Raw genomic sequence first — 23,920 nt, forward strand, 5'->3', positions numbered from 1 at the left:
AAAGTTAAAGCAAACATTGATCCTTTTAAAAATGACAGTTTGTAATAATCTAGTTGGCTCTACAGGACTGATATTTATTAGACAAAGTTAATTGAAATTAGTCAAATAGCATATTAATAGCCAGGTTCAGGATGGGGGTTATTTTTTACCTGATTTCCATTTGGCTGGATCACTTTCAAGGGTGGTTCTTGGACTGCAGGGCTGACCGTAGTTGAGTATGTGTATGCCACCTGGGGAATCAGAATCGTTTGCTTATTGGCAGCTAGTGCTCGTAAGCATGGAACACTGTTCTGGTCAGCAATGGCCACGATTGTGGGTAACTGGGCAGTGACGGTAGGTATAGCGATATTTATGGGGTTGGCACTTGGTGGGATTACATTTACAACTGGTTCTGAGTCTGTAACACAACTGTCCTTTTGTGGCTCCTTTTTTGCGCAAGACAAGTTCAAGGGTTCTTCCTGGACAGAATAAACACTGTTCTGGTAAACACTAGTGATAGTTGACCTTTCTAATAATTCTCCCTGTTGCTTTGGTAGTGAAAGATCAAGAGGTTCTACTTGTGGCTCTTCTTGTGCACCCTCAGCTGTGTACAAGTAACCCTGTGTATTTCTGGATGAGGAAAGGTTTAGAGGTGATGGGGATGGTGTACTACTTCTGGAACCATTGGTGGTTGATCCCAGTGGTAAAACTGGGGAGTTAGTCATCTTCAAAGGACTTTGTAGATTTACTGTGCTGTCCTGGGGTTCATTTGCATTTGCAGATTGAGGATGATCATTGTTCTTGGCAGGGATATTTACTTTGCCTGGTTCAGGAGAAGATGGTTCAGAAGATTGCACTGAAATCTGTCCAGCTTGCATCTTTTCAAACCACTTTTTTACTACATCCAGTGGTAGGTTTACTGAATCGGCAATTTTTGAGAGCTCTTCTGCACTTGGTTGTGCATTCAAAGCATAATATGCTTTTAGGAGAGACAAGAGGTTCTTTAAAGGTGGCTGACTGGGAGACAAATTGCCATCTCCAGTAGCTGATGAAACAGAGGACTCAGGCTTCTCAGCTTCTGCTGCAGGGAGTGGAGGAGGCTGAGTAGGCTGCTTTAGGTCATAGTGCTTTAATTCTGGAAGTGCATTAATATCTCCTGGACAATCATCACACAGAAGACAAGTGCTATCATTCACCCCCCCTTCAAAGCTTTTGTCCTTCTCAGACTTAACAGTAAGATCTTCTGGTAACTTTTCACTTTTACAACTGCTTGTTGCGACTGGATTTTCTTTTTTTAAATTTTGAGGAACAACTTGAAGTTGGCTAGGCTGCTCAAGACTGTAGTTGATGATAATTTTGGTTGTTCCATCTTGATCAACCAAAGGAAGACTGATGGCTGAAATAACAGAATGGCCACCTTGTTGTATGGGTGAAGCATTGATTGTTTCTTGTTCTTTGGATGCAAGATTTGCTTGATTATTCTCCAACACTTGCCTTATTACATTACCATCTACTGCCACTTTAAGTACATTCTGAATATCACTTAAATTGATACTTATGGGAGACACCAAACCAACTGTTGGCAGAACAACAGCTTGCACCACGCCCTGAGGAGAACTGGTTGCCTGTAATGGGCCACCACCAGTGAAAACCCCATTTTGTAAAGGGGTTGAACAGTTGATTCCTGAAGCAACCACTATGGGTTTGAATTCATAATCCACAGGTTCAGTTTTAATTTGGTTAACAGAAAGTTGTTCTTGAAGGGGTTTATTCTCTATCTTTTGCCGTATCTGTGGTCGTGTGGGACTGCCTGGTGATGCTGAAAGAGACGGTGAAGAACACTGAGATGTCTTGAGTCCTGTTCTTGGTCGCCCATTCACAGGTATCAAGCTGATACATTTCTTACTGCTTATGTGTGAGCTATAGGAGCCAGAATGGGAAAAGCGTTTCTTGCAGTTTGGGCATTCATATGGCTTCTCTCCTAAACAAACAAACAAACAAATTATATTCACTGAATTATTACATATAAATTTTTATGTATCCTCATTTCCCTAAAACAAGCGGTATCAATTTTAAAAAGAAGACTGCCATGCGTGCTTGTGACAGAATTGTATTTAGAATAATCTTTTTAGCTTCAAAACCTATATAGATGTGATGAATGCTAGTAACTAAGTCTGAAGTACATGTTCTGCTAACCAATCACGGAATCTTCTCAGCATATGTGTATAATATTTCTGCCAATCTTTATAACTTCAAATAATTCTCAAGTACCAAAAGTAATTACATTCTACTCTTTCAAGTATGTTTTTTCTTATCCCGTTTCACCGACCTATATAATTTTCTATATTTTACTCTACTCAACCATCTGTAGGAGAAATATTAAAGAAAAGTAAGTAAAATGTCTCATATGACTTAACAAGTATGAATATCTATCTTTGATTAATAAAAATTCCTGTACCCATAGGGCTTTCTTGAAAATAGTTTTTCCCTAATGGGAGGAAAACTTTAAATATAAGATATTATATAAGCATTGGCTTATTTAACTGGAATGTATATACCCCCAGGATAAACACTGTAGTGGGTATCAAAGCAGCTTGGAGTTTCAATTTTAGTGACAGTGGATATGACAAAACATTATTTTTATATTAAAACAGAGAAAAACACATTTGTGTGACTTGCTAGGAAAAGCCACGCACTGTTAAAGTAGCCTTTAGCTTCCAGAGGCTTCCCTCAAGCTGCTTCCCTAGACTCTGTGGGGTACAAGGCATTTATTCTCCTTGGCTGTTGGGGATACTTCAGTAGAAAATTTTGAAAGCACCGAGCTAAATGGAGTATTTTCCTACAAACCTAATGTTTCCTTTGAGTTTTAAGTTATAGTTCACTAATTTATAATTTAAAGGTTACAGACTATAAGCTTCAGTAAGGCAGGAGCCTCTGAGGCTTCTTTGCCATTTATCCCTTGCACCTATCAAAGCACAGGTTGCAAGGATGCTCATTAAACCTTTTTTGGATGAATGAATGGCTAATTGTTGAATGATGAGATGTGATGACACTGATTTGTCTACTTAGTATCAAAATAAAACTCTCCATCTGCTGCTCTTTTTAAGAATTAAAATGAAAGCAGTTAGGAAGTCAATTTAAGCCCTATTAAAAATTGCTTCAATAGTAATTTCAATGCTATAGTTTAAAAATGTGAGTTATATTTTCTAATAAATATGATTATTTGAAGAATCATATGTAAGAATTGGAAGAGATTTAAGAAGCCCTGTAGTGCAGCCACCTTTTCAATGAAGAGTTCATTTCATATCATTCTTGACACCAGCTAATCTCTGCTTGAGCTTCTTTAATAAAAGGGGAGTTAGGACCTGCTGGACAGCCCTGCACAAGAGGGTCCTGTCTGGTTCTGCTGAGGTCCATGGATTTGGGTTCAAATCCTGGCTCTATCACATAGTATTTTCTTAACCTGTCCAAGCCTTAGTTTTTCAATGTGCAAATGCAGATACATTCTCATTGGACTGTTATAGGGGTCATATGAGATTATATAGCAAAACTCTTAGTATGCTCTCAACGAATGCTAGTCACTTTTTAAAAAGGGAATTCTACTAAGAGACAGGCTGAGTTTGAGCCAAAGTCGGCTTGCTATGATGCCTATTTCCCTATTCTAGTTTGTCCTGATGCCACACAGAACAAGTGTAACTTTTCTTCTCAAGTCAAACCTTCAAATGGATCAAGAGCTGCTATATGTATTCTTAAACTTCTCTTATGTAGGTTACATATACCTAGGTCCTTCAAACATTCTGCACAGGATGTGGTTTTTAGAACCCTTACCTGCTTGTTAACCCACCTCTGGAGATTCTCCAATTTATCAATATTTTTCCAATGCGATGCCTGGAATAGGATTCAATTCTCAAAATACATCAGACAAAAGTTTCCAGTGGGGGTAAAACAAGGAATATACTCTAGTATATCTCTATTTTAACACTTTTAATTACTTGATAACATTTTTACATGAATTACATGCTTATTTTCCTTCTAGAGACGCTAGAAAGATAAACATCTGTAATACGGACTATTTCATTTTTTAAAACGGGGGACAGAAACGGTAGGAAAGGGAATGACTTTGGGTCAGGATGACTACATCATAGCCCTAGCTTTGCCATGTACTACCTGAGTGACCCTGGACAAGTTAATCAAGCCCTCTGAGCCTCAATTTTCTCATCAGTAAAAAGAAGAAAATAATAAAACCTACTCCATAGGGTTATCCTGAGGACTATATGAATTAATGCATACAAATAACTAACATGTGGCTGTACATAGCTAAGGATCCAATAAGTGCTAGTTATCATTATTATTGTTAAAAATTATCTTGATATTTTATCATTGCCAGAAAGAAAGTTTACACAACAATTATTCTAAAGTCAAAGTCACTATATTTGTTAATTTAAAACTCCTTGTTTCTAGCTTCACAGCTTTATAGTTTATAGCTTAGGCATATCATTAATTTATCTATCGAGGTTAGGGTTTACAAGTAGTTTAGCCTGAAGGTTACATCAGGAAGTTTCACTACTCAAAGTTTGGTATACTATGTATACTGACTTTTTTTTTTTTTTTTTTTAATGGCCGAGGTGGGTGTTTGGCTGCATCTGATGTAAAAATTTTCCAGGCAAAAATTACTAAGACCATGGAAAATTATTTTTGGGGGTGGACCACAGCCATGTGCAGGTGTTCTTCTGTCTCTAATCTGAGTGGAGGTCTGGTGGCCTTTTCCTCATGATAGCTCAATTCCTACATGTAGAATCAACTAATTATTAACACACATGGTTCTACATAGGGTCATGATCAAAATTTTTTGGGTACCAGTATTTAGTAACAATATAGGTAATTTTAAAGGGTATAATTTTGGATCCTGATTCTCAACATCTTTTAAAAAGTCAGGTAAAAATAAAGTTATGGAGGTTTCCTAAAGTATATTCAGCTCTTCCGTTATTAGATACTCTAAGCAGAGCTTTTCAAACTACTTGTGATGAACGATCATTTGGCTTTGTTTGGTTCTTTTTTAAATTTCCAATCTACTGTGGACCAGTATTTTATAAAATACAGTAAAATGTCACAAAGTCTTGGTATAATAAATGCTAAATGCTTACTCTCAATTTCTGTACTTATCTCAGGAATGAGTAACACATGGTTTGCAGACTGGTACCAGTCCTGAGATGACACTTTGGGTAGGCTTTGCTCGAAAATATTCTCTTGTTATCAACCAGACCATCAGAGAGCTGTGTACTTAAACTGCATCTACGTGGCCACCCTGGAGCAATGCTTTTCCTAAATCGCACTTTGGTGAACTATGACTGGCTTCTATTGAATAATCTGATTTAAAAAAGAAACCCTATCAAATTCTCTGCTGTGTTATTTTAAGGATATTTCTGAGGATTATATAACCTCTGTTTTACTCTTTTCTCTTTATGTTGTTCCAAGGAATAACGTTTTCTGTGGACTTGGTATCAGGAAGGAAGAATAGTCCTTTCTCTAGCAACTATTTTTTTTTTTTTTTTTTTTACTTACAGACACCCTGGGTCTTGGTTACTGACTGTCATTTTCTTACTTCCTAAACCTTAGAGCTTAATTTGTGGTCCACTTCCAGCAAATGTATGGCATTTCACAGCATTCATTTTGTCCCCCCCACAATTTACTTCATGTTAGTCTTTCTTAATTTTTCTTACATATTTTTAAATTAAAATTACTTGCTATGTTAAAGGTATACAAGCATCACATTAGATGTTTTAAAAACAAGACAGAAATAAGTACATAATGAGTGGACAGTGCAGAGTACAGTGGGAGCTTTATGTTCCATGATCTGGCCTAAATTTGCATTTGCTTTTGAGCAGTAGCAGCATACAGTCAGCTCCTATTAAGCTCTGGGCCATTGAAATTTACCACTTGACTGAGACTGATTTTTAAATACCAATGCTTAACTTTCAACTTATTTCTAGACCAGTATTTCAATCCTTGTTCTGATTTATACTTTCCAACTTTGTATTATTTATAGATCTGATAAATCTTCCTCTATGACTGTAATATGACAAAATGAATATGACTCATTATATACATGAATCTTCCTGTTAGCTTTATTTTCCTTCCTCTGCCCTGATTTCAACATTTAAAAATCCCTCTTGAATTAGCTATATCTCTATTAACAACTTTAAATCATCTCTGGTAAGAAGGTAGGCTGTTAAAATATATTATTATTGATAAAAATTGTTCAATAGCATAGGAGCTAAGAAATAGGATATTGTGGCAGGCTGCAAAAGACAACCTCTACTTTTTAGAAACAATAATCAATGTGTGAAAATAAATGTTTTGGTAAGGATCTTGGTTTGAGCATTTTCAAGTGGTAACTTCAGTACATTTAACACTGAGGGTTAGCTTTAATGAGCAATACAGTAAAACTTCTAGAAACGCAGTTCCAAAATAAAACATAAATATCACCAACTACGCTTTACAAAGCTATCCAACTATACTTTTTTTGTAGGAAGATGTTTGTAAAATGTAAATGTCAATACATAATTTTCACAAAATAAGCAATGTGTGAAAACCCATAATTTCCCATTCATGGTTAATATTTTTTCATTAAAATTATTTAAATCTAAAATAACATATCAAAATTTATCAGGAGATGAACAGATTTCATATGGCATCGTGGGATGCTAGCAAGTTCTCCTTTTGCGCTTTTGTTCAAGCAGAGTCTCCAAAGAAATGCAAATATAGCTCTCTGTTTACTCTGAGTTCCTAAAATAGACACAACACTTTCATCACATAATAGTATTAACCTTGTAAGTAATAATTTAGAGAATGACATGGAATAGACAGGTGAAGATGGTGGGTGAGCACATTTTTCTTTTAGATTCTCATCAATGCTGTAATCCTTTCACCCCCTCTCATTGCCTCTACATCATCTCTCCAATATTTTCTAATCTTGAGTTCCATTTCAACTTTTCTCAAATAAAGGATATCTTCACTTCCCTATTCTCTTGTGCAAATCGTATCTCTATACTCTTTTTCCATTCCCCTGTTAATTGTGCAAAGGAGGCAATGACATTTACATTCATCAGAAAGCTAATATGTTTTCAGGTTGTACTTACTACAACATGCTGTATTATCTTCTGATTAGGAAATCTGGAGTATGTCATGCTATATTAATTCGATATACTTTAGTCAAAGGTTAAGACTCTAATAAAACATAAAATAAACATAAAATTTCTCCCAATTAGTGTATGCCAAAAGAAATGCAAGGAGTTTCTGATCATGTACGTAGATTACATGTTATGATATTTATTTATTACCACATATGCTATGATAATCAGGGTGTAGAAAGAAAAAAAATATTTACCACTGTGAATTCTTAAGTGCTCTTTTAGGTGATGTTTGTATTTGAAAGCTTTTCCACACTCAGTGCACTTGAATTTACGATTACACCCAGACTGCGTCACATGTCTCTGTAAGAAAAGAATTGGTATTTTATTTGTAGGCAAAAGATCTTTAGACTAAAGAACATCCAATCTGCTAAGAGTAACATTTTGGTGAGCCTGATGGTTGTTTTGTTTCATTTCTTAAAGACCTCAAATTGCAGCAGTCACAAAAATCTAACTCTTGAAATTATTAGCAGTTGTACCAGTCACAAAAATGTAACTCTTGAAATTATTACCAAAAAGGATAGTGATAGTGGGGACAGAATTTGATACAGAAAAATATCAACTTTCTAAATTATCAGAGTTCATCCTTTATTAAACAATATTCAAAATTAGTAAAAATAAAGTAATATATACTTTGCTAGGAACTAGAGGTTAACTTGTTTGAATTCCAATTTATAGATATAGAAACCGCATCCACAAATACTGAATAACCTGTCTAAAGCTTATTCAATAGAACAAGGTCCTGAATAGAAGAAAAAGACAGGCTTTTTCCTGTACTTTATCCTGTCTCTTCTATTTGATATTTCCAAAATGTACTTTAATCTGATGATTAAAAAAATACTTCCAGTTTTTTCAGCCAAATGTGGATTATTATAATAGCTTTCTGTATGGCTTATCAAATTCCCATTTTCACATATTTCAAATGTATTCTTCATACTTAGATTAATCTTACAAAAGCACTGCTTGAATTGCATTCTATCAACTCCTGCTCATAAACCTCTGAAGGATCCCCACTAACCCCTCAATAAAGATTCCAAGTCTACAGATTCCAAGATTATAGTCCCTGAGTTTCCAAGATGATTCTTCACCAGTTTTTTATGACAAGTCTATGCCTCAGTCATTTAGCGAGCCATGGTTTTCTGCACACACATTGCTCCTCTTTATCTTTTGGCTTTGGTTTACATAATTCCTTACTCCTTCACTGTGTTTTCCCATAATTTTGACTACTAAGATTCTACCCAGCCTTTAACGGCTTAACTCAACTACTGCTTCATGCTCTTCCAACTGGAATCTCCCTTCCTTTGCCTTTTATACAGGAAGGAAAGAGAATTAGTACTTACGCTGAAACAGGTCCTACTTCATTAAAACCCATGACTTAAAATACCAAATATATGGTGATAACTCCCAAATTTGTATCTCTAAACCTCTCCCCTTAATTCCAGACTTTTACAACCAACTGCTTCTTTGATATTGCCAGTTGGAAGGTGATAGAGATCTGAAACTTAACATGATTAACACCAAACCCTTAATTTCCCTCCTGCAAGCCAGCTCCGTCTTTAGTATTTCCTATCTCTGTGAATAGCACTCTCGTTTATTCGGTTATAGCTTAGGCCTTAAACTTTGGAGTTATTCTTGATTACCTCTTACTCGTGTACCCTCACCCAATCCATCAGCATGCATATGAACATATTCTGAAGCCAATAATCTTATTTATCTGTCTGCCACCAAAACCTCTGGCCTAGATTACAGCAAAAGCCTCTAAATGTTCTCCCTGCTTCCGTTCTTGTCTCTCTTACCTATCATCCAACAGTCAGTGTTCCCCTAAAAATAAAAATTAAAAATTCCAGGATCCTTGACAGGCATCCCCACTGCACTTTAGAATACAATGCAAAATCTTTATCTTGGCCTACAAAAGGGCCTATGATATGTAGCCCCCAACACCTCTCTGGCCTTACCTTTCTCCCTTTCACACTGGCCTCTGCTCTTCTCAGGGTGTGCCCGGCGGGTTCTGGCCTCAAGGCTTTCTTATGTTTCACTGTTTCCTCTGACTGGAATGCCCTTCTCCAATATTCCATGACTGGCTCCTTCACTGTATTCATATATCCCATTCTCAGAAAAGTCTCCCTTCTCTGTGAAACCTAGCAGCTTTCATCACTTTCTATCCTCTTATCCTGCTGTATTTTTCTTCATAGTACATATTATTTTATTTCTGTTTTATATAATCTACTAATGTATGGTCCCTACTATCAGGGACTTTCTTTTTCACTACTGTGCCTTTAACACCCAGAAGAGGGCCTCACATATAAAAGAAACACAAATGTTTGTTGAATAAACAAGTTAGTAAGACTTGAAAATGCTTATTTGTTAGTCACAGTATGATTCTCAAGGGCCAGCAAAATATACATTCTACCTTTTAGTTTGCTGCCTTGCAAACTAAATTGTTTCCAAGACTTCCCAGTTATATTTCCTCACATTACTGGTCCCCATATTTATCACAGCTCCTTCCTGACCTTAGTCTGACCCACGGTTTATATGTAAATCTTACTACATTAGCACCCACTGGAAAAATCTTCATAGAACTGTTTTTCATGCTCATCAAAGATTTTGGAGTTTGTTTTTATAATGGCATCTTCTGCTTTCACCACCAGTTCAATCTGTCCTCTCCTTTCACGATGGCCCTTGGAGTAGAGGGAATATGGTGGCAGCAGCTGCAGGATGGGTCTGCTTCCTGAATGTCACGTGAGTAGGCTCTTTCCCAAGCCTTGTCTACACTGTCACCACATCACAGTGCTAAGGTATAAAACATACTCTTCTGTTGGTCTGTCTCTAATAAGACTCATTAATAGGGGCACTTGGAAGGAGATGGCATTTGCCCTCCATCGTCCCTTCTCTGTATTAATTTCGTCCTTCTCTTGGAGATCTCACCTGTTTCAAGTGCTCCTTCATGGGATTATCGACCATTAACCTATAAAATCTTGGTTCTATTCTCCCTGATTGCCACCCTCTTCTTATTATCTTGTTATTTCATGAGTACTGTTGCCAAAGTACTAAGGAAATAGGTTGACTCTGCTCAGTCATTCTTTTTCTGTTACAATATTTTGTTGTTGTTTGTTTGGCCTAGCCATCACCTTAGCAAATGGTCTAATTTGTTCTCTATGGGATATGTGACACATATTAGGTACATCCATAGGGCAGAGTTCAGGTATGTAAATATACATCATTCTTTGATGTAAGAAACTGGAAATGTGGCCTAACCCCAACATGTACCCTCACAAACCCTGTGTGGTTGAAAATTTATTTAATTTTTAAAGTTAGAATTAAGGCAATATTAATTTCATTGTTGATGGTTGATAGCTGAGGACTTTATAAAAGAAGAACAACTGATAAAAGCTTTTTTGACTTTAATCCTAAATATAGAACCGGCAATTTAAATGTAACTTATAGTTACAAAACAGTCTTGGTTTATACTTCTCAAAACTGGGGCACAGTGACATAGAAGCAGAATAAACCATACAAAAATTGAGTCTTCAGAATAAAAAAATCTAAACTTTAGATTTTTAGAGGAGGCAACTCCCTTTACTATGGGGGAAAAACCACGTAGCTTATACTGAGAATAAATAGTAACTGGTTCAAAGAAAATTAAACTTTTTAATTTGACTTTCTTGTCAATTTGGTTAGTATAATGTGGTTTATATAGTCAGTATTTATTTTTCCTACACTGAACCTTTTAATAGAATGCAATTTAACACCTTCTAAACTTGAAGAATTATCTGTTATGGCATAAGTAAAATAATTAAGTCAAGATGGAAAGGGTCTTACCTGAAAAAAAAAAAGTTACCTCTAAAGTAACATTCATATGTGGTTTTTAATCTCAGGAATGACTAGGTAACTCAAATAAATAATCATTTTCACTTTTATAAGGCTGCAGATATGGCACTGTTTAGTACATTCTTTTAACTTTTAAATATATTAAAACCCTTGCCTTCCATTGAGGGCTGAGTTGTCAAAATCTGGAAAGTTAGTGAACTCTCAGTCATTGCACTTACTTGATCTCTTCCTGATTTATGTGATGTCATGTGACGTTCAAGTTGGGTTCTGTATGCAAAGGTGTAACTGCACAGGGAGCAACTAAAGTTATCTTCATTCTTTTCATGACGATATTTAATGTGTTCTTTCAGAGAGGTAAAGCGTTTATAGCCTCTATCACAATATGGACAGGTGAGTAATTGTGAAAATGCATCTGGTGTTCCTGTAAAAGAAAGATCATTTATTTTAAACTTAAAACATTCAGAAAATATTACCAAAGTTTCCACTGAGTCCCTATGCTATGTTCCAGATATCGTGCTACGATCCTCAAAACAATACAATGATACTCATCTCTATTTTATAAGAGAGAGAACAGTGGTGCCCAGGAAGGTTAAATAACTTAAAAGAAAAGTCACAGAGCCAGACAATGATGAAGTCAGGGTTCAAATATGGGCTGTCTGACCTTCAAGTCCCATCTTTTTCCCTAAACCATAATTCTTCCCTTTTGTCATGTGATTAGCTAGAAAAGAAAACAAAAGTAAAATTAGAACCTAGGTTGCCTTTGTAAGTGTATACAGATTAAAGGGGAATTGTGCTCTACAACAGAGTCTATTGGTAACAATGGTATGTATCATTATTTATTTAATGTTTATTCCTCTGACTTTGAAAATGAAACTACCAAGTCATTATCATCAAAGAGTAAACAGTACACACACTATGTTTCCAAGAGTCCCTTGCAGGTAGGTGTGGCCATAGGACTGAGTTCAGACCAAAAAGACAGTGTGTAAGGTGGGGAAGGAAAGACTGATGGGGGCCAGATCTAGACCTGTTACATAAACACATCCCATGCATGACCCTGCTTGTAATTTCCCCTATTGAAATACACTGGCAAATCTGCTATATAACTGTATATGTATGAATATATATAGCTTTTAGAAAACAAAGGCATTATGAATAAATTAGTTTACCAAATGGACTTTATTTTTACACTTGGAGCTGTCTAAGCCTGACAATCCTAAAATGTAATATTTTGCCAATTAATATGATTTAACGAAGAGTAGTTTTCCATATTTGACATTTCTTCAATGAAATAAGTTAAGTAATATCTTTTTGTAAATATCATCTCTATTTTCATTTTGAATTCACTATAGAAAAATGAACCACCAAAGATAATTTCATAAAATCTCCAAGTGCTTTCTAAACATATATTCCTTTATTCAAGTCCATATAAATCAAATGTCTTGGTCAAAGACCAGACTGCAAATAATAGACTGAGCACCTGAATGTTAAATAGTTGGTCAAATATGTTGAGAGAGGGGCTTCAAGATGGCCGAATAGAGGCATCTGGTACTCACCTCCTCTACAAGGAAAAACCAAAATAATGAGGTGATAATCACACTTCACATAGATCATCTAAGAGAGAAAACTGGAATTCAACAGAAAAGTAACAGGAAACACCTCAAATAAGGAAGAAGAAAGTGAAGCAACCTGCAAAGGCTCTCCAATGCAGGGAAAGAGTAAGTGAGAGACCCCCAGGGGTCCATATTCCCACCATGGACTCCTGCAGTCTTAGCCATGGGAGAACCCTTGGACCATCGTGGGCTCTGAGACTAACACGAGAGGTACGTGGAGACCACATGACAATGCTGCTCCAGAGAGGGAGCTTATGCTGAATCTGTACACCCCCTGAGTTCTAAGTAGCTACAGCACAGCACTATCTTGAGAGCCCAACCCCCAACAGACTACATCCTGTTGAGCCCCACTGACATACCTCCCTTCACAGTCACCACTGATGCTGGCTGTGGCTGCTAAGGCTGAAGTGCAAGCCATTGGCAGTGACCATACCTCCCCCCAGCAGAGGAGCTGCACACATTTTTACACACCCCAAGGACAGACTCCCCAACAGACTGCTGCCACTGTGGGCTTCCACTACTGGGGACAAAGTGCTAGCCATTGGCAGTGACCCCAATTTCCTCAGCAGCTGAGCTGCTGTGCATTTATAAGGGACCTGAGGACAGGCTACCCCATCCACAGCCGCTGTCTGGGGCTAAAGCACACATTTCCCAGCTCCCTCCCTATGGCTGCTGCCACCGAGAGCAACCTTGCCCTCCCCAGTAAGAAGGCCACAGTGCAACCACTGATGTCCTTACCTGAGCACTCTGCTGGTGGCCTGGGATCATCCTGCCCCTGCCATGATAGCCAATGCCTACATACACCACCAAGGGGCCTGAGGACAGGTCCATCTGGCCCAGCTTACCTCCTCCCCAGTTTCTGAGCATGCTATTCAGGGACGTGGGGATGACCCAGCCCAGTCCAACACTATTGTCACCTGAACGCTCCTCCTGGAGGCCTGAGGTTGGGTCCACCCAACCTGCTACTATCACCATAGCTGGCACCCTCCTGCATGCACCACCGGTAGGCCTGGGGACTGACTCACCTAGCCCATTGCAGTCACTGCCAACACCAGTGTGAATCACTAGGGAACCAGAGGGTGTCCTGCCACTGCTACTGCCATTGCCCAAGTGACATCCACTGCCCAGGAGCCTGAGAACCTGCCCACCTGCCCAGCTTACCACCGCCACTACGAGCACCCAAGCAAGCCACCTGGAGGTCCAAGGATCAGCCCAACTGGACCTGCTAACACAAGGTGTCAATGTGCCACCCTGTGGTCTAAGGACAGGTACCGTAAGCCCATTACTACCACCACTAGGGCCCAAGGAATGGTCCACCTGGCATCCCTGTCCCAGCCAAACTTCACCTCCACTAACAATTGCACCTAAGCCAACGAGGAAATCACAGACCCTACTCACACTATTTATAACCAAAGATTTCATACAGAAATTACACTACCACATGTACCCAGAATCAAAGCCAAAGTGCCCTACTCAACCAATGAAAGCAAATCCAAAAAACCAGAATAATTGACCATTACACAAGATGTGTAGATATCAACCTAAGAACACAAGAAACATGAAAAAGGAAGGAAATATGACACCTCCAAAAAATACAATAATTATCCAGCAACAGATTCCAATCAAAATAAATTTATGAAATCCTGGAAAGTGATTCAAAATAATGACTTATAAAAGCTAAGTGAGATACAAGAAAACACAGAAAAGCAACACAAAGGAACCAGAAAAACAAATCAGGATATGAATGAGAAATTTACCAAAGAGATAAGTATCATAAGAAAGAACTAAACAAATTCTGGAATTGAAGAATTCACTGAATCAAAGACGAAGGATAACTGAAAGCTTCAGCAATAGACTAGGTCAAGCAGAAGAAGAATTTTAGAACTTGAAGACAGGTCTTTTAAAATAACCTAGTAAGAGAAAAAAGAATAAAAAAACAATGAACAAAGCCTGCGTGACATATAAGAAACTATAAAGTAACCAAATATTTGAATTTTTGATGTGTTATAAGGCAAAGAGGAAAAAAAAGGGATAGAAAACCTATTTAATGAAATAATACCCAAAAATTTCCCAAGTCTAGCAAAGGATTTAGATATCCAGATACAGAAAGCTCAGCGAATCCCCAAATAGATACAATTCAAAAAGATCTTCTCCATGGTACCTTATATTCACTGTCAAAAGTAAAAGACAGAGATATTCTAAAAACAACAAGAGAAAAGTGTCCAATTACTTGTAAGGGAACCTCTATACGACTAATAGCAGTTTATCAGCAGAAACTTTATAGGCAAGGAGAGAAAGAAATGATATACTTATTCAAAGTATTGAAAGAAAAAAACCCTGCCAGCTAAGAATATCATACCCAGAAAAATTATCCTTCACAAATGAAAGAGAAATAAAGTCTTTCCTAAACAAGTAAAAGTTGAGAGCATTCATGACCACTAGATTGGCCCTAAGAAATGTTTAAGGGAGTCTTATCCCTGGAAGTGACAGGAAAATATCTACCACAATGAAAACACATGAAAATATAAAACCCACTGGTAGAGCAAGTACAAATAAGAAAGAGAAAGAACTCAAATATTACCACTACAGAAAACTACCAAACCACACTAAAAATCAGCAAGAAAGAAAGGAACAAATAATACACAAAACAACCAGAAATCAAAATGACAGAAATAGGCTCTAACATATCAATAATAATAACCTAAATAGATTAAACTTTCCACTTAAAAGATACAGATGGGCTGAATGGATAAAAACTATGACCCAGCTATGTGCTGCCTACAAGAAATTCATCTCACCTGTAAAGATCCATACAGATTCAAAGTAAAGGGACAGAAAAAGATGTCCATGCAAATGGAAACCATAGTGAGCAGGAGTAGCTATAATGAGATAAACTCTTAAATCCCGTAAACAAAATAGTACAAGCAGACAAAGAAGGTCATTAAATAATGACAAAGGAATCAATTCAGTAAGAGGATGTAACAATTCTTAACATATATGCACCCAAGACTGGAGCACCTGGTTATATAAAGGAAATATTATTAGATCTAGAGGGAGAGACAGATTCTAATACAGTAATAGTTAGGGACTTCAACACCCCTATCAGCATTAGACAGATCATGTAGAAAGACACTTAACAAAGAAACACTGAATTTAAACTGCATTTTATACCAAATGGATGTGAGACATTTACAGAATATTTTAACCAACTACTAAAGGACTACATATTCTTCTCATCAACACACAGAACATACTCTAGGATAGACTGTATGTTGGGACCCATGACAAGTCTCAAACAAATTTTTAAAAATCAAAACCAAGTACCTTTTAGACCACAAAGTAATACAACTATAGATTTTAATAATAAGAGGAACTTTGGAAACTCTACACACACATGAAAATTAAACAACATGCTTCTGAATAACCACTGGGTCAAGGAAGAAATAAGGAGGAAAATTTAAAATTTCTTTAAATGAAATTAAAATAAAAAATTTCTTTAAATGAAAATGAAAATCAAAACAGAACATACCAAAATCTATGAAATATAGAAAAAGCACTACTAAGAGGAAGTATATAGCAATAAATACCTACATCAAAAAACAGAAACATTTCAAATAAATAATCTAACAATGTGCCTCAAGAACCTAGAAAAGCAAGAACAAAACAAACCCTAAATTAGGATTTAAGAAGGAAAGAAATAATAACTATCAAAACAAAATAAATGAAATGAAGACTAAAAAACAACACAAATAACAAAACAAAAAGTTGGTTTTTTTTGAAAAGGTAACAAAACTGATAAACCACTAGCTAGACTAAGAAAAGAACAGAGAAGATGCAAATAAAAAATGAAAAAGAAGACTTACAAATGATACCACAGAAATACAAAAGAGACAATTATGAACAACTATACATGAAAAAACTGAAAAACCTAGAGGATATGGATAAATTCCTGGACACAGCCTACCAAGATTAAATTAGAAAGAAATAGAAAACCTGAACAGACCAATAATGAGTAATGAGATCGAATCCATAATGAATATTTCAAGTCCAGGACTGAAAGGGTTCACTGCTGAATTCTACCAAACTATCAAAGAAGAGCTAACACTAGTTCTCTTCAAACTATTCCAAAAAATTGAAGAGGAAGGAATTCTCCCTACTTCATTCTATAAGTTCATCACTATCTTGATACCCAAACCAGAGAAAGATGAAACAAAAAAAGGAAAACTATTCAGGTCAATATCCCTGATGACAATAGACACAAAATCCTCAACAAAATATTCACAAACTAAATCTAACAGCACGTCAAAAAGATAATGCAATATGATCAAGTGGGATTTATCCCAGGGATGCAAAGATGGTTCACCTCCATATAATAAAGGCCATGTACGACAGAACCACAGCATACTGCATGGAACAAGCTGACAGACTTCCCTCTAAGAAGTGTAATCAGAAAAGGATTTCCACTCCTTCACCACTCCTATTCAACATAGTATTGGAAGTCCTAGCCAGAGCAATTGGGCAAGAGAAAGAAATAAAAGCCATCCAATTTGGAAAAGAAGTCAAATAGTCTCTCTTTGCAGACTATATGATCTAATATCTAGAAAAACCTAAAGACACGACCGAAAAACTCCGCAATCTGCTAAATAAACTGAAAGTTGCAGGATACAAAAATCAACATAAAAATGAGCAGTGTTTCTGTACACCAATAATCAACTAGACAAGAAATAAATCAAGAAGACCATCTCATTTATAGTAGCTACAGAAAAGTAAAATACCTAGGGATAAATTTACCGAAGGAGGTGAAAGACCTCTCCAAGGAAAACTACAAAATATTGATGAAAGAAATTGAAGAAGACACAAGTAAATGGAAAGACATCCCATGCTCATGGGTCAGAAGAATTAACGTCATTAAAATGATCATATTGCCCAGAGCAATCTACAGATTCAATCCAATCCCTATCAAAATATCTATGTCATTTTTCACAGAAGCAGAAAAAACAATCCTTTTATGGAACCACAAAAGACCAATATAGCTAAAGCAATCCTGAGCAAAAAGCACAAAGCTGGAGACATCGCACTACCTGACTTCAAAATACAATAGAAGGTACAGTAAGCAAAACAGCATGGCATTAGTATAAAACAGACACACAAACCAGTGGAAGAGAATAGAGAACCCAGAATTAAATCCACATTATGAACAGCCATTTGATTTCGACAAGGCACCAAAAACATACACCAGGAAAAGGACACACTCTCCAATAAATGGTGCTGGGAAAACTGAATATTAACATGCAAAGAATGAAACTGGACTCCTATCTCTCACCACATACAAAAATCAACTCAAGATCAATGAAAGACTTAAACATAAGACACAACACCATAAAACTACTAGAAGAAAACATACAGAAAACACTCAGGACATTGGGGTAGGCAAAGACTTTATTGCTAAGACCTCCAAAGCACAGGTAGCAAAAACAAAAATAGACAAATGTGACTATATTAAACTAAAAAGCTTTTGCACAGCAAAGGAAACAACAGAGTGAATATCTGCAAACTACTCTTCTGACAAGGGACTAATATGAAGAATATACAAACTATTCAACAGATTTAAAAAACCCAAATAATCCTATTGAAAAGTGGGCAAAGGACATGAATAAACGTTTCCTAAGACATAAAAATGGCCACAGATATACAAAAAAATGCTCACCATCACTAATCAATAGAGAAATGCAAATCAAAATCACAATAATATATCATTTCATCCCAGTTAGAATTGCTATTAAAGACAAAAACTAATGAATGCTGGTGAAGACGTGGAGAAAAGGGAACTCTCATATATTCTTGGTGGGAATGAAAATTAGGACAGCCACTGTGAAAATACTATGGAGATTTCTCAAAAAAACTAAAAATAGAACTATTATATGATCCAGCAATTCCACTACTGGGTATTTATCCAAAGGAAGTCAGTATATCAAAGAGATGCCTGGATCTTCATGTTTATTACAGTACTATTCACAATAGCAAAGATATGCAATCAACCTCAGTGTACATCAATGGATGAAGAAAATGTGGCATATACACACAAATGAATACTATTTGGTTATAAAAAGGGATAAATATGTAAACAAATGTCGCTGATATGACAGAATACTTCAAAATGCTTTATTAGCATTTAATTAAATTACATTAAATATCTGAAAGTAATGAATAACAAAATCAACAACTTATTCTATAATTCAAACTAATTCAGAACGGTAGCTCCTCAATTTTTAGATTGTACTGTGTGGACTTGACAAACTTTAAAAGGTTTAACCTTTATTAGAACTACATAATGGATCATTTCTTTAGGTTTCATTGTTTCTTTTCAGTGAGGCTTTTTGAAAGCCTTTTGTCACATAAAAATTTTACATAAATACATATATATTTTTAAATTTTGTATTTCTCTTTCATTTCTTTGATAACCTAGTTTCTTCTGGTGAAACGATAACATAGTCTTTTCCTCCCAAATTGTAACACAGCCTATGTCTTCTCAGGAGAGTCTGAACACATTTTTATTGCATTTTCCACACTGTACACTGACTATTCACATCAGAGTCGACTAAGGCAGATCCAGAAAAACCACTGTTTCCAAATTAGTATGTTCTGGTATAAAGCAGACAACCATATTTTTATTTGTTAAAAGAATAGTGGGAAAGAATCCAAAGGGCAGTAAAGGTTATTCTAGTTCTCACTTCTACTGCCTACTACCATGTAAGTAAATGGAATTTGATGTCCCGACACTGTTCTAAGCATTTCACATGCAGTGGCATTACTACCACAATACATGAGCAGCTAATAATTTATTACTGCGTGGTCATCATAGTGTTCCATTAATAAAACAGATTACTCTCTATAGGCACCTGTAATAAAGTTTGGTCTTCAAGAATGTTCCCTATAGTAGAGCAGGTTCCCATAGTAGAACGGTAGAAACAAGAATCCTTTAAAGAGGGAAAGAAACACAACTGTTAAGATCCATTTACCATTTTCATCATGACCACTGGCTTCTGGTGTGCCCTGCCTCTGGTCCTCTTCAGGTGCCTCAGGAAAAATGACAGCAGTGTCTTGTTGTTGTAGAAACTCTTCAACATTAGGATCATGGTTTTGCTCATTTTCTGCATCTGACTCGCATTCATCATCTTTTACTAAAAAAAAATGCATACTTTTAAGACAGCAATCTCACCACTAAGTTAATTACAAAGGTTTTCTAAATAAGAAGTTATTTATCTTGAGAGAACATATGATTGTTCTTGAATCTTCAGAAAATATTTCTTGAAAATTAAAAATGAATTCCACTCATTTTGTTGTAATCTATTAAGATACATCTTTGCTTTATAAGTTTAAAGTATTACAAATGTGTGAAATTCTCACAGTATCCCTTTTAAATGTTAAAGTCATACTTCTATTGCATTTTACTAATAAAACACAGAGAAGGAAATATAGTTGACTGAATTCTTTCTCAATTAATGATAAAGCAAGAAAAAAACTTTAGTTCTCAAAGGTCACCTTCTTAGCAACCTATCATATCATAATATTTATTTAAAGTTGGACAATAGACAGCCCCTTATCTGTGGCTTCATTTTCCATGGTTTCAGTTACCTGTGGTCAACTACAATCTGAAATCAGGTGAACACAGTACAAGAAGAATAATTTGAGAGTGAGCGAGGGAGACCACATTCACATAACTTTATTACAGCATATTGTTATAACCGTATTTTATTATAGTTTTTGTTGCAACTCTGTATAAAATTTATTAATTAAACTTTATCATAGGTATGTATAGGAAACAGTATAGTATATATAAGTATTTATTTCAGACACTCAATGGGGGGGTTGTGGAATTTATCCCCCACAGATAATGGGGGGGGGGAGCTGCACTTTAAATCTGAATCATTCTCATATAAACCACTCTGACGTTCAGTTCAGTTATATGATTTCTCAGAAAATAGTTTTTAATAATAATCTATAGTTAGAAGGATTTCTAATAAGCATCAAAGGGTATCAAATCTATGAAAATTGTTTCTTAGCTACACTAGTATTCATATAAAACAAGGCTATTCTTTCTCTATTTCTGCCTCGGTAAATGTTTAACTGTGGGATTAAGGCAGAGGCAACTTTTCTTGAATTAGAAAGGCTTATGCTTTGAGAAGGTAGCCCAGAGTGCTGCCAAGTTTCTAAAGCAGTATTGCTGCACTATGGTTTTCCTCCATTTCCTCCACTGGCTCCAGAGGAGGGCCTCTACTCCATGCTGGTAACTGCAATGCCTTAGTATGGCTCCCGAATGCCTCAGGGATGACTTCTTTATAGACTCTGACTGAACTGTCAGGTCTAAATTTTAAAACAGCATTTCCCAGCAGGCTGAAGTTTGGCCAAATTAAAATGGGGATGTATGGGCATCTGTTTGTTTGATGGTTATTAAAACAATCTTGCTACATCTCCTGCACGGTAGTGGTAACCGAACTCATCAGGGTGACTGCTGTTTAAAACCTGAGAACTAATGACAGTAACAAATGGTGATCCTAATTTTTTTCCCCACTTTTCAATAACTATCGATTATTTAGCATTTGCTATATACTAAGAACTGCATTATTCAGTTCATGTCAGTAGTTACCAAACTGGGATTATTGGATCCAGAGGTAAGTGAAGACTTTTAAAAGGTAAGCTGGACTGTTGGTTTTAAAGGAATCAACTCCCAGATCCTCAACTTCCATGTAAACTATTTTCTAGCATCCTTGAAAATTCTTCTCCCTGCTCTCCCTTTTACACAGTATACCTTGTTCTCTCTTTCTTAAAAGAAAAAAAGAGAAAAGGCATATTCCTCTATCCATCCATGACATGATTATGGTACACTGCTTTGAGTGTAAAGTCCTCCAGGGTGCCAAAGGAGTAAAGTTCAAAATACTGATTAGAGAAAGCCTTCTTTACTGACAAATCAAGGCAACATAGAATCACTATAGGTTTTCTGGTCTTTCCTGTTTACATGAATTTCTATTAGGCATAAAGCACAACTGAAATGGGGGTATGCTGGTCCTGGTTGGGAAGCTGAAATTAACTATATAATATGGCCAGAGGGAGTGAGGGTAATTTTCCCTTAATGACCTCCCTAACTATTATTTAAAAATTCATTGCTTTTCAGGAGACTGATAAGAGTAAAGCAAATAATATTCTCAAACATCATTCCTAGGATTTGTCATTAGGTAGAACAATAAGCATTTCTGAAGAGCTAAAGCAGAACAAATCAATGGCATTCTTTTCAAAGCAACTTCAATTTTTCAATTTAAACTAGATAAAAGTCAAAAATGAAATTAATATTTTATGTGATATCTTACAGATTCCATGTAGAGTTGCTAAGATAGTTAAAATTATTTTTATCAAATTATATTATAAAATATTTCAATTAAGCAAGTTCCATCTTATATTTTCTATATCCTAATAAAAATTATAAGTGTGCTAGCTGTTGGAATAATGTTTTTAAATAGTATACACTTTTCAGAATTGCATGATCTGTATTTTATATATGAATTTTGCTACTTCAATAAATTCTAGCTTTCCTATACATTGATTAGGTCTAAATGTACACATTTGGAGATAAAGATTTTTTTAACATACAAATTAGATTAGATCTACATAATCTTAATCTTGACTTTACTACTTAGTATTATTATAAGATGTATTTACTTATACTTTATGTTTTCTTCATTATTGATAATTTCTTTTTTTTTTTTGAGACTGAGTTTCACTCTTGTCGCCCAGGCTGGAGTGCAATGGCGCGATCTCGGCTCACTGCAACCTCCACCTCCTGGGTCCAAGTGATTCTCCCACCTTAGCCTCCCGAGTAGCTGGGATTACAAGCATGCACCACCACGCCTGGTTAACTTTTGTATTTTAAATATATCCTTCATACACTTCCTTATTGATGAGATTTTATTGAATTCCTCAAAATACGTATTGACACACTGAGTTCAAAAAATGAAAAAATGCTTTTTTTCCTGACAGAAAGTAAGTCTGACTTGGCTGGCTGCTGTGATGTTGATAACTGGCTTTGCTGGGTAGGTTATTGGAAATTTTCCAGAAATTGGGTGAGCCAATAAGGTATTGCTCAAAATACAGTCCATGTAATAAAAGTGTTTTTCATGAAAAATATACTGATAAAAGATACGAAATTAACCATATTTCAGTTTCCTCAATCATTTCTGAATACATTAAACAAAGTGACTGTGAGAAAAAAAAAATTTAAAGCCCAAAACAGTATCATTAGTCCTTTGATAAATAACTATTGGTAAAGTCTTTCTGGTATATGTCCCAGAAAATGAGGGAATAGATGATTGTAATGACTGGGAAACAAATCTTTTTGCAAATTAGATGGCTTTAAATTTTTGTTTTCAACGAAATTGAAGAAATACTTAAAGTATAAGCTGACAGGACATTAAAATATTTTCATTGACAAATAACTTTTGACATTGTATCTGAAGATGCATAAAAACTGAGCAACTCAGTTATAACATAAAATTTTATTTCATCTTTTTATTTGAGAATAAAGGTACCTCAATGCAAAAAAAAATAGAAACTGAATGATGAACACTTTTCCTTCTAGAAGTAATATTAAGCTATTACAATTAATTACTATTTATGAATTAAAAAATTTAGCTCCTTTAATCTCATTTCTAGTAATGTTTTTAATAATTAAAATTTAAAATATGTTGTGATCAACTATGAACTACTAATAATTAAATGGTAAATCCCTGAATTTTCTAAAAAACTAAGATCCTTGTGGTCCCTGGAAATTAAAAAGAAATTTTAATTTATACATATGTTTTTCTTGTAAAGAAATATGACAGTTGATCAAAAATACCTTCAAACAGGAAATATATGTTTACATAAAATTCTATAGTGTATACAGAATGGAAATATGAGCTCAAAAAGTAAACATTATGACATAACATTTCTTACTCTTAAAAGAGCATTTTCATATTTAAAAAAATGATAATAGGTATTAATATACTATGGATTTCATATGTAATAGTGATGTTAAAATGTCAATGTTTCATTATGCCAGAAATTAAATTGTAACTACTGACATTTAAAATGAAAAATTTTATATGTCCATTAAGAAATCTGTGAGGCAGTATATAATCAGTTTACATCCTATAAAATTTATATAACAGTACCTCTTAGGGTTGTTGTAAGAATTAAATTAATTAATACAGTAATGTACTTATTAGTAGGGTACCTGGTATGTAGTAAGTACTACGTAATTGTTAGCTATTTACACCTTAA

General features: G+C 35.5%; 1 protein-coding gene across 18 annotated transcripts in view; it reads right to left on the reverse strand.

Annotated features, from left to right (window-relative positions):
- ZEB1 (zinc finger E-box binding homeobox 1) overlaps window positions 1-23,920 on the reverse strand; it is a 216,698-nt gene that overhangs the window by 26,079 nt on the left and 166,699 nt on the right. For all 18 annotated transcript variants that reach the window (XM_030798920.1, XM_030798917.1, XM_030798931.1 and 15 more), the window contains 4 exons: window positions 19,627-19,788; window positions 11,216-11,418; window positions 7,367-7,472; window positions 150-1,960 (listed from right to left, as the gene is read on the reverse strand). In XM_030798920.1, coding sequence (XP_030654780.1) covers window positions 150-1,960; window positions 7,367-7,472; window positions 11,216-11,418; window positions 19,627-19,788 — 2,282 coding nt within the window. The remainder of the gene's footprint in view (window positions 1-149; window positions 1,961-7,366; window positions 7,473-11,215; window positions 11,419-19,626; window positions 19,789-23,920) is intronic.

This window comes from Nomascus leucogenys, chromosome 18 (assembly GCF_006542625.1).
Source record: "Nomascus leucogenys isolate Asia chromosome 18, Asia_NLE_v1, whole genome shotgun sequence".
Taxonomy (NCBI): domain Eukaryota; kingdom Metazoa; phylum Chordata; class Mammalia; order Primates; family Hylobatidae; genus Nomascus; species Nomascus leucogenys.